We start from the raw sequence: 12,452 nt of genomic DNA, 5'->3' as shown, positions 1-12,452 counted from the left end.
TATCTTGCTGCGGAGCAGCGAAGAAAGAGGAAGAGAGGACACTAGCAAAGGACTATGTGGGACGCTCTCGCTTTGGATTGGACGTTGATGCTGTTTGTTGATTGGTTGTTACCATGTTGTCCTTTTTTGACTACCTTTTTCCCTATGGTTCATGGGAAACGTAGTCTTTGTTTACCTTCATGCTGCTATGGAAATAAAGTGAAGGTAGAAGGCAAAATCCTCGCCTCCAGTCCTGACATAGAATTGTTGAAATGGCTAACACGGTCTAGAAATACAGTGTTTATAAATATACCAAAGTTGTATTTCAGTTTGTGAGCATAGGTTCAGAACTCATGGATCTATTAGGGTGAGGCAAATTTCACATCTAACAGCTCTTATTAAACTGCAGACTGTAACTGAGGTGGGGCTGCCCCTCCAGTTTTATTCAATCTTTAATAAGGTGCGATCAAAAATGAGCACGCAGTCGTTTAGTTTGAAGACTATTGATGAAGTGCGCCTTGGCAGCATTCACAGTGCTTCAAAGCTGCACAACTATTAGGGAGCATGATAACAAAAAACCAGTAACTAGATAGATTGTGAAGACTGGATGCAAGAATACAAAAACTAGGATTGCAAAAGCTATGTCAAAATCAAAATAAAAACAGCGTACTGCAGATTGACGGTTTCCAAGGTGCTAGGGTGCATGCAACCCTTTTCTGAATTAGTTCTGTAAAGTGTAACCTCCTGTGTACTCAATTTTAGTGACCGGTTGTCTTTTTTTAGTTGAACTGCGGCAGTAGTTTAATTAGTTGAAGTGAATCTGACAGATGGCATTTCCTTCCTGTTCTTTGACTTTGTTTTCCAAGGTCTTACAACATGGCTAAAGCCCTCCTCTCATTCAAATTATTCCAAAAATAAAAATACACCCTTTCATATCTCCAGAGACAATTTACCATGTACCCTTCTCTATAAAAATAATGTTAATTTATTTAGTGTATCTGATCTCTCATCATGCTTTGGACGGGGAGTAAAGGCCTGTACACGCGCTTCTTTATACCTGATGCCTGATTTAAGAAATTAATTTTCATGGAAAAATACTCCACATCTGGTTGGGTTTTATAAACAAATTCCTTATGAAAATGTGCAAAAAAACTGCATTATTTTGTCCTATTTTTCAAATACTTTCCTAAGAAGAGAGCTCCTTTCCCCCCCTCATTTGGCAGGTGGACTCATATATATATTCTTCGCTCCATCACACTCGTCAGCAACTTTTACGCCACACCACTTTCAAAAGTCACCAGCTGCTACAGTATGCGTCCAGAATCTGAGCTTAACCAAAGCTGTCTTCTTGTTCAAGGTTGCTGTAAATCCACCCAGCAGTTCATGTGTGCTTAAGAAAAACAATCCTTGGAGAGTTTTAAGTCGAAATGCAGTTTATGAGATCTAATCTATAATGTATACCTGAGTTTAGAAAGGTGCACAAATGTGAGGTACATCTATAGATTTGTAGAAATTCACCAGATGGGGGCCAACACTATTTGTGAGCAGAACAAGAATGTGCGTCTATATATATATATATGTTTTTTCTGTGAATATATACACAGAATACCTAAGCCATTACTCTGGGGCTGAAATGCAACGCACCACTGAAATGGGCTAGGTCCACTTTGAGAAATCGAATGTGAATAGGGGCATATTAGTCTCCCATTTCTCGCAGATATTGATTGATCTTCGGCAAAATGCTCCCTGCCTCTACAAAGGGCTGGGCCTGCATTAGGACCCTGCACAAACCTTCAGATGTCTCTATGAATTAAAACCCTACACGCTCCCTCGTAGCTTGAGATGTGCTGATTCGCTCATTGTACCCATTTGTATTTCTTTCAGAAGCATGCCCCCTGCTGAGGATTTCCTGCCCTATTTCTTCTCTCCCTTCACAGTGCATGCGACTCGCCTCTCCTTCCCTTTCTGCATCAGGCAACTGAAGCTCCGCATTAATGCACGCATTATAATCTACAGATTTCTATGTTAGTAGTGAATGTTTAACCAGCAGTAGCCTTTTCATACAGTGTGCAATTGCTCCACCTGGTGGTTAGTGTCGACCTGTTCCACATATTCAGAATCTAGATTTTTCACTTGTCCTTTTCTTTTCAGAGGAGAAATGGATCCAAAGACAGTCTGTCGGACGGAAAGTCCCCGGTGTCCACAAGCAGCCTAGACGGAAAGCACAATGTGAAGACAATAAAAACTGTACAGGTGATGCGGCTGAAAACAGAGATAGGATGTTAGCGTCCGCACAACGTGGCGCGAGAACAGTCACGGATGCTCGAGACGCGCTCCTTGAGCCTGGGCGGAAACGGTGCACTGTGACCACTCACCTTTGTTTTGAACACAAACCCGCCTGCTTGACAGGTCAGGCACATCCCTGGCGTCGGGGAGGTTCGACCCCCGCCTCCCCTGCAAGGCGTTTGCTCAATTCAGAAGAATTGAAGACTCTTGAGTGCACAAACACTACCTTCAAAACTGCTGGACGGACTAACAGGTGTATGCATGTGACGTAGGCCAATTGTTGACTCCTGCACTGGTTGAAAAGAGCACTCGTGTTGACAGACAGATTCATTGTTCACAATTTAAAGAAGCGGGATCCCGCTATCACGCTTAACTGGAATTTCTACTAAGTAGTTTTATTAGGTCATCAGGTTGGTAGTTTCCATTTCCTGTGCATTAAGTGAAACGTTACCCCACGAACTGGAATATATTTTATATGGTTTATCGTGCTACTTTTATATTTTTATTTTGCAGTATTATACGTTCAATGCAACGAAGTATTTAAAACGACATTAAATCCAACAATGCTGATAATTTACCTAAGCTTGCTTCTTGGTTTTTTTTGTAATATCTTTGTGGTGGGTCCAGTGGTTTAAAAAAAAAAAATGTTAGTTTGAAAATAAAGTTTTATTGAGAAAAAGTTGCAATTATAATACAAAAAGAAGCAACATATTCATTGAGCATACAATCACAGGTTTGAAAAGCGTAACACCATCAGGAAGAATAATATTAATTATGTAACCATAATAGAACATTCTATAAAAAGATTTAAGGGCATAAAACAAATAGGTTAATCTTATTAATAAAGAACAAGTCATGTAGCTTGTGTAATTGTGCTTCACGAGCAGACTTGTCTTAAAAAGAGGTTACTGGGAGCCATAAAAGGTCTCTTTTAATAGGTAATGTAACAGGAGACACATATGCTCTATCGAGTCTGTGGTGGTAACACACTCCATACCACCATGCTTGAAAAGATACTTGAGATGTATCTTTCCAAGATTTAGTAATTTGTTGAAAGGCAACCACAAGAAGTAAATCTACTATATAAAAATCTTTGCATTGAGATGACCAGTGGTCGGAAGTACTACCCAGGACAAGATTAATAACATTAAAAGGGATTTGTGTATTAAAAATAGAGTATATCTGTTGCCAAACCTTCAGCCAGAAATCATATGTAAGGGGACATTCAAATAACATGTGTTTAAGATCTGCAGAAGGCTGAGAACAAGACCAGCAATTGAAAGGGATGACAGCATCTAAGTTATGTAATTGAACAGGTGTAATCAAAAGCCGATTATAAACAAAAAATAAGGTTAGAGTTGTATTAGCCGCTCTAGAAGACTTTCTTATTTTGGTCCAAATTGTATTCCAAAAAGAAATGGGGAAAGTAGTTTGCAAGTCAAGTTCCCAAAGATGTTCTAACTCTGTTTTATCTCTTTCTTCAGGGATTAGTGTTAAATGTTCATATACTTGAAATGCGGATGGTAATGCATCTAGTAACTTGTAAATAGGAGGAGGGGGGAAGAAGATATCTGTTCAGGGGAGAATTTGTGATAATCTGTTTGAGTTGCAGAGACAAGTAATCTATATTTGTCCTTAGACGAGTCTGGGAAGCAGAAGAGTGACTGTACTACCAAAAAGGGCAGGCAAGTACCGTTGTGAAACAACTGAAGAGCCCATTTAAAACCTTTAGAATACCAATCCTTCCAAAAAATTATTCTATTATTTATTTTGATCGAAGCATTTGATGAGTTTAAAAATTGATCCTTGGGAGATTTATAAGAAATAAAGATGGGGGAAAGTATCTTGCATGTGTTCTTAAAAATCGGAAGAGATAAGGATGTAGGTCTAGAAGTGAAAGACAAACACTCCCTTAGGGAAAAGGGATACAAAAAGGATTTCTCAAGATCTGTCCATAAGGGGGAGAGCACAGAATCATTGTCTTGTAGCAAAAAAGAAGTTTGTTTAAGACAAAATGCTAAATGATATTTATAGAAGTCCGGAAAATTGACTTCCCCCATATGCTTTGATCTTTTAAGTTTACAGAGAGACATCCTAGATTTTTTGCCATTCCATAAAAATGTAGATAGAATTGAATATACCTTTTTATAGTGAGATTGGGGGATGTTAATAGGTATATTTGAAATATAGAATAATAGAAACAACGCCGACTGGGCCTCCTTCAACTTCTACCGCGAAGAAACTATTCGAAAAATGCTCACGGCCTTGAATCCCTCCAATCACTCCCAGCAACCAATCACTTCTCAGACCCACTCCCAGCAACCCACCTAAAAGACTTCATACCGATGTTAGTGCCTCAATGGACCCGGATTATAAACACCTCTCTGCTGCAAGGAACCATCCCAGACATCCTCAAAGCTGGGCAGGTATCACCCATCTTAAAGAAACCCTCAGCAGACCTAAATAACTATAGCCCTTTATCCAACATCCCTACCCTGGCCAAATTATTAGAAAAATGTGTTCACATGCAGCTTATCAACCACGTTGACCACTTCAACCTGCTCGATAAATTCCAATCAGGCTTTTGAACAGTGCACAGTACCGAATCTGCCATGACCCACATAATAGACGACACATTAAAAATATTGGACCAAAACAAAGCCTGTTTACTAATCCTGCTGGACCTATCCTCCGCCTTCGACAACGTCAAACACGACAATTTACTAGACCTCCTGAAATATAGAATGGGACTATCTGGACCGGTTCTCAACTGGTCACTTCCTTCCTTCAAAACAGAACACAAAGATTCAAGACCAATCAATCTTTATCCAAGACCACTCCAGTCACTTTAGGAGTACCCCAAGGATCTTCCCTCTCCCCGACACTCTTCAATTTGTTTATGTAACCACTCACCGAGCTTCTCAACTCTTCAAATGTCCAATACCATATGTACGCAGACGACACACAACTCTACATTAAGGTCCACTCACTTGAGGACATCAAGTCCCTCAACTCAACGCTCCAAAAAACGCAGACCTGGCTGGCAAATAACCACCTAAAATTAAACACCCTAAAAACAGAATTCCTCCTTATAGTGCCCCCGGCCAAACAACCATCATCCAAGAATGGATGAAGCAATTAACAGCACTCAACAGCTAACCGCTCATTATCAACTCTGCCAAATCGCTAGGAATAACTCTGGATAATAAACTAAATATGCAGAAGCACATCAGCGCAGAAACTAAAGGAGCAAATTTTCAGATGAACACCTTGAGAAGACTGAAACCCTTCATACCCGCAAATGAATTTAAACAGGCAGTTCAAAAGCTAGTAATCCCCAAAGTGAAGTATGGGAGTGTCTCTCTCTGAGGCCTACCCAGATCAACGACAGCCCCTCTAAGAGCGTCAATTAACGCAGCCGCCAGACTGATCACATGCCTTGCCCCCAAAAACAAGACAGAACCCTCACACGGCATCCTTCAAAAAATAAGTGAAATCGATTCTCCTGGCCAAATTCACTTGAACAATTAGATGCCGTCTTGTAGATATTTTTTATACTTTAATAGTTACCACTGTTGGACTAATATAACTAATAGTATTTTTTATGTATATGTCTATTTCCTATATTAGCTGATTGCGCTCTGATACCCGCAAGGGTCTTGTTCGCGCTATATAAAACCTTCAAAATAAAATAAATAAAAATAAATATAACAGGAACAAGCATTATTTTTATAGTATCAAGATGACCCCACGGAGATAATAATAAATGGTTCCAACCTGATGTAAGTTCAAGTAAGACTGTGTATAATGATTTCAAGTTTAGGGCAATGGAGTTCTTAACACTGTCCGAGAACCACAAACCAAGATATTTAATTTTATCTGGATTCCAATGAAAAGGAGACTCACTAAAATCAGCATGAAAGCATCAATTATTTAATGGAAGGATTTCACATTTATCCCCATTTAATTTATAGCCTGAGACATATGCAAAGTTATCAACTTTAAATAAAAACGCCGGTAAAGATGTCTGTGGATGATAGATAAACAACAAGATATCAGTATAAGCGGAAAATTAAAGTTGATTAATTCCATAAGTGAAGCCTGTAATTTGTGGATTAGAGAAAATCTTTACTAAAAAGTGTTTTAAGGCGAGTATAAATAATAGAGGAGAGAGTGGACAACTTTGTCGTATGCCTCTATCAAGAGGAAAAAATGGAGACATAAGGCCATTAACTAAAATAGAGGACTTGGGAGAAGAGTATACCAAAGAGATATATTTAATAAACTGAGTACCAAACACAAATTAGGAAAGTGTATCAAAAATAAAAGACCAGTTAACTCTATAAAACACCTTTTCCGCTTCTAAAGAAACAGCTGCCAAAGAAGAATTATAAGATTTGGATTTGCTGATAACATTAAAAAATAAACTAATATTATCTGAAAGATGCCTACCTTTAATAAACCCACACTGTTCTCTCCCAATTAATTGGGGTAATAGTTTATCCAGACGGAGAGCTAACGTTTTTGCAAACATTTTATAATCTAAATTAATTAAAGAAATTGGGCGATAATTCTTACATAGTCTATGGTCTTTATTATCCTTGGGAAGAAGACATATCAGTGCCTCTTGAAAAGAGCCACCTGATGCCTCAGAGGATATGAAATAAAGATAAAGCTGGTGTAGTTTAGGTATAAGAAATGAAGAAAATACAAATAGAATTCAATTGTGAAACCATCTGGTCCCGGAGCTTTTCCATGTTTAATAAAGCAAATAGCATTAGAAATATCCTGTATTAGAATATCTTTTTCTAACATAGAAAAATCAATCTCAGGGTGTGTAGGCGAGAAAATGGATGATAAATAATGATAAGGTGCTTGGGAACCAGATTGGGATTCCCGGGAATAAAGGGTCTGATAAAACTTTGTAAATTCCAAAAGTATATCCTCATTTTTATGTAAATTCTGATTAGTGGAAGTCAATATAGAATCAATTTTAGTGCGTTCTTTTTTGATTTTCAGATAATTGGCAAGAAGTTTCCCCGCTCTATTTTGACCCCCATAATATTTTTCACCGGACTTAAGAAAATATGAGTTGCCATTTTCTGTAGAGAGCGTATTAAATTCAAATTTAGCAGTCATTAGATCATTCAAAATGTTTTTGGAGTGGGAAGTGTAAAAGGAATGTTCTAGTTGTTTGCTACGTGAGTTAAGTGTCTTTAACTTGTTGGCCACTGATTTCAGTTTCTGATAAACATAAATGATACTAAAGTCTCTAGAGGTGGCTTTGAAAGCATCCCAAACCACCTGAGGAGATAGTTCAGGAGATTTATTTTCTTTAAAGAATGTGTGGGCAAGTTGTTCAAAATTGCGTGTAAATGCAAATCTGACAGAAGAGAGTTATTAAACCTCCACCGTCGAGTTCCCTGAAAAGATGGAAGGAGTTCCAAGTCCAGAGTTACAGGAGCGTGATCAGACATCAGTATTGATCCTATGTCCAAGTTGATAACCCATTGATCAAGAGCATCAGAAATAAAAATATAATCTATCTGAGACTGAGAAAATGGATAGGGGAAAAGAAAGTGTACTCTTAAAGCTTTGGATTGCACAATCTCCATGCATCAACAAGAAATCATTGGGATAGAGTCGCTTTAAATTGAGAATGCATTTGTGAAGGTATGAATCTAGTTTTGGAGTGTCTGTCTAAAATATGATCAAAAACCATGTTACAATCACCACCAACGATCAAATAATGGTCAGTATAAGTCATCAATTTAGATAATACTCCCGGCCCAAAAAAGCAATCTGGATGAGTAGATGCATAAAAGTTAACAATAGTTACAGGAATTTTATTGACAAGTAAGGCAACTGAGACCCATCTGCCATCACAGTCAACATCTTGGGCAAGAGTTTGTATGTTAAGACGTTTATGACATAAAATCGCTACCCCGTTGTGTTTTCCTGAGCCCAGAGAAGCAAAAACATGACCAACCCATTGTCTTTTAAGCTTCGAGACTTCTTTGTGTGGGATATGTATTTCTTGTAACAAAACAATATCACCCTTTAAATTGGAGATATGAGATAAAACCCATTGACGTTTTATAGGAGAGCCTAAACCTTTAACTTTCCATGAAATGATTCTTAAAGCCATCTACAACGCAATAATACATCAGAAGTATTAAAATAAGTAATAGTAACTTTTGCTCTGTGAAAACAATACGAATATGGTAAAATATAACCTTGAAAGTGTGATACTATAACAAAGTAGATTGCAAATGAAGTAAATATTTAAGATAGAAATAAAGAGAGAGGAGAAAAGAGTAGCAGATTTACAGGTAGAAATAGAATCAAAAAACAAAAGAAGGGGGAAAAGAATGAAAAGAGAAAGATAAGATTTTGATAAATACCATCTAAGAAGAGTAAGTAGAAGGAAGAAAAACAGAAGGGATAGAGTAAAAAAGGAAGAAAAAGACACAAACCATATATAAGATACAAAAAATGACATACGAGAAAACTCACAAAATTCGAAGGTGGTGGAGCCACAAAAGGAAACAGTACAATGACTGGAACTCTTGGAACGGGTAAGGGAGGAAGATGGTATACCATCAGAAGGACAAAAAGTCACATGTATGGTTATGAAAAAGATTCTACCTAATGAAAAGAAAAAGAAAACAAGTTACACAAATATTAACAGAAATAATATAAAAAAACATATAACCAGGACAATATAATAGATTAATAATAAATAATAAAAAAGTTAAACAGTGGATCTAGTAATTTCTATATCCTCCAGTCTGCAATTGTCCAAAAATCGTTGAAGAAGACAAGGATCCTCATAGGACGTAGTCTTGTTATTATATATAACCTTAAAAAGGCATGGATTAATAAGACCAAATCTGGCATTGATATTCTGTAGCACGGGCCTCATATCCAAAAATTTCTTTCATATATCCGCTGTTGCTTTGGCATAACCTTGTGAAAAGAAAAGAGTAGAGCCTTGCCAGGAGATCCTACCTTTGGCTTTAACTGCTTGTAAAACTCTAAACAAGTCTGTGAATTCTAAAAAATACAATATTACTCCTCTTGGTTTACTCGATGTGGTCGTCAACAGTGGAACATGACCCAAACAATGAGCCGCTGAATGTTCAATTGTGGGGATTCCAGAATATCCAAAAGTTTTGGAAGAAAGGATTGACAAAAGGAGAGAGTATTAGGTCCTTCAAGTCCCTCTATTGTACAAATTATTGCGTCTGCTGCAATTTTCCAGATTTTCAATCTTTTGAGGATGTGAAATCTGAGATTGCATAGAGAGAACCTGAACAGCGACAGAATGAAAAGATTCCTCTCTATTCTCCAATTGAACAACCCTACATTCCATTTGCAACCATCTATCGTCCAGCTGTTAAAGACGGTTATTAGTCTCTTTCATGTATGGCTTAGGAGCCCAAATTTCCTCAAGAATTAGTTCCATTGAAATTGGGGGTGGAGATGTCATTGGTGAAGGAGGGTCTTTTTTGACTCTTTTCCCAGATGAAAGCGTCGACGTGCCAGATAATTTAGATATAACTTTGGAGGTAGGTAACAAAATTTGTGTTATTGGTGGACTTGTTATTACCTCTTGTTCTGACTCTGCAATGTTATCTTGGAGAACGCTGAAAGGATTGAAATCAAACACAGATGGAGAGGAAGTTGTCATAGAACGGTAAGCAGGTTTTGTTCTCCCCATACATAAGTATCACAAAAGAGCAGGCAACAGACAGTCTGGTGAGGAGCGCCGTAATACAGCTTTCACCATATAGTAAAACATCAGGTAAAAGCCAGAGGTGCCAGAGGATAATAGAAATACCTCAAAACCATTTAGGAGGCATTAAAGTAACGAATATCAGAGCAGTTCTCCATTAAAACATCCAGAAAGGCAACAAAACATTGATATCGAATGATAATGAAGACATGCTGTGTTTATTTTGAGGAGAAAGCAACCTCGCGGTAAAATCAAAATGGCGGACGCGAGTACTGAGGAGCTCGTGTCAGCTCAAAGAATTGTGAAATATGGTCTCCCGCTTACTGCCAGGACCTTATAAAGTTTTGAAAACTGATGCCGCTAGCTTCATCCTCGCAGCAGTTTCTTTCCGAACCGCTCACAGAAGCTCTTTCTGCAGAAAAGGTCACAGCCTTCCGCCCCGCCTCGGAGCTCACAGACGAGCGACCATTCCCGCCGGCATCCAAGCCACGCTCCCCGGTCCAGTAGGTTTTTACTCTGCAGATCATTTCTCCGTGTTCCTCTTGTATCATGAATGCACAAATATGGCTGCGCACTGTCAAGAGTTTATCACTTGCGTTGGTGCATTTACTGGGGTCTTAGTGGCACATTTCTCAATATAATTGTTATTCCCCATTCATTTAATCAGACGCCTAACTAAATAATGTATGGAGTGTTTTGCAACTTTGTGGCAAAGACATGTGTAAATGAGGGGTGGGTGGTAAACTCCGCTCTGGCAGCAGAGTTCATGGAGTTTTTCCGCGGAGCGCGGAATTCGAGAAAAACGCAACAAAGTATTGGCGGAGTTTTTTTGTGTGTGGCTCGCTAATGTTAAAAGGGTGGCGTGAGCGAGAAAAGCGAGCGCTTGATCGCCTGGCAGCAAGATTTCTCAATGTGGGCAGTCGCGGCAGGTCGCTACTGCTCACATTAAAAAGTTGCAGATCACATTGCGAAAGCTGCAGCTTGAGTATATCTACTCGAGCAGCAGAAAGAAGCAGAGCCCTCTTGCATGCCGCGTGGTGCAGTTCACGCTGATTTTACAACGTGGGACAAGCTCCTGGCGTTAAAAATCAGTGCGAGCAGGGCGATGGACTGATATTCCGTCACTTGTGGAGCTTTGTGTAGTCTCGCAGAGTTTTAGGTAACTCTATGAGTTCCGCCCACCCCTAGTTTGAATTCAGGCTCACTTTGTTACTTAATTTTTATGGTCTTATGTACTGCACTTTAAGCAACTTGAAGACTGATTTCAAGCTAGAGGCAGCAGCCAAAGAGCAGCTGTGCCAAGTCTCACCCATCAGGGGTTAGAGTACCGCATTCTGGGATTTTCCACACCTTACAGCAAAGTCCCAGAATGCCCACCCAAATCGGCTGGTGAAAAGCTGACCATGTGTTTGTAATTCTCTGTCTCCTTAGCAGGTAAGGTGATTGTTTATCCAGTATGCAGCCCCCACCCTCCTTCTACCTGATTGAGCCAATTATGGGGAGTGTTAAGGCCTTGATGAGATCATTACATGTACATTACATTATATACATTACATGTAAGGAACATGACTTCTATCTGCCTAAGGTACTTTGTGCACGTAACTGGGCTAAGAGGTGACTCTTGTTTGGGGGAACACAAAGATAAATCTGTATGGGGCAAGGAAGAAGGCCATGCTGTAACTTGAGACCTGAGGCAATGTTGTGATGTGTAGGTTCGTCGGGAGGCAGGAGCCAATGCCAGTAGGTTTACGGAGCGGAATAGACCTTGACGAATGTGTGACTACATGGGTTCCTGAGCCCTTCTTCCATGGGGCCCAGATAACTCAAAGCTGGGGTGCCTAGAGACCTAAGATTTGAGAGGGTCGACAAAGGTCAGCCCTAAACTGATCGTGGCATGCAAAAGGGTGTGTGCTATGCAGCGATCCCGTGCTTCCATCCTGAAGAATGCCACAAACTCAGAGGAGCCAACAAGCAGAAACATGTTTATGGTTTGAGTGGTGATGAGGTACTAGTTCCCCTTTTCTCCACATTGGTTTTTAATACCAAGTGATATTCCATTTAATATAAAGGTCAGTTTAGCATATCACTCTGGTTTTTACTGTCACAGGTCCACTCTTAGTTAGAAGTGCCTCCCTGATTTCCATGTGTATGCCTGCTCTTCAGCAAACCGGGTTTTTGAAGAGCGTGGGGAGTCCTATGATGAAGCATGAGACCTGGTGAAGTATGAGGACATCCCCTCACATTTTTGTGTATGCCCAGAGATAGGCTGTTGTAAGGTGTAGCACTGGTTTAAATAGTTTAGTGGGTGGCTCAGTTGTGTTTAACACTTGTGATTGGAGGCCAGCCCACCCTTGAGGACCCACCGCCTCTAGTTCACTACCATGGATAGTGTCCATGGTAATCTTTATATTGGAGTGTTTTATGAGCCCACCACTGCACATCCAAGGTA

The 12,452-nt window shown here is 39.4% G+C and overlaps 1 protein-coding gene across 4 annotated transcripts in view; it reads left to right on the top strand.

Annotated features, from left to right (window-relative positions):
* The window catches only part of EPB41L4A (erythrocyte membrane protein band 4.1 like 4A), an 821,385-nt gene extending 818,543 nt beyond the window's left edge, over positions 1 to 2,842 (top strand). For all 4 annotated transcript variants that reach the window (XM_085632598.1, XM_085632596.1, XM_085632597.1 and 1 more), the window contains one exon: positions 2,131 to 2,842. In XM_085632598.1, the coding sequence (XP_085488724.1) occupies positions 2,131 to 2,265 (135 nt within the window). In that variant the 3' untranslated portion in view covers positions 2,266 to 2,842. The remainder of the gene's footprint in view (positions 1 to 2,130) is intronic.
* Positions 2,843 to 12,452: the final 9,610 nt, after the last annotated feature.

The sequence above is a fragment of the Triturus cristatus genome, chromosome 2_1 (assembly GCF_964204655.1).
Source record: "Triturus cristatus chromosome 2_1, aTriCri1.1, whole genome shotgun sequence".
Lineage (NCBI taxonomy): Eukaryota > Metazoa > Chordata > Amphibia > Caudata > Salamandridae > Triturus > Triturus cristatus.
This window is presented reverse-complemented; position numbering and strand designations above follow the sequence as displayed.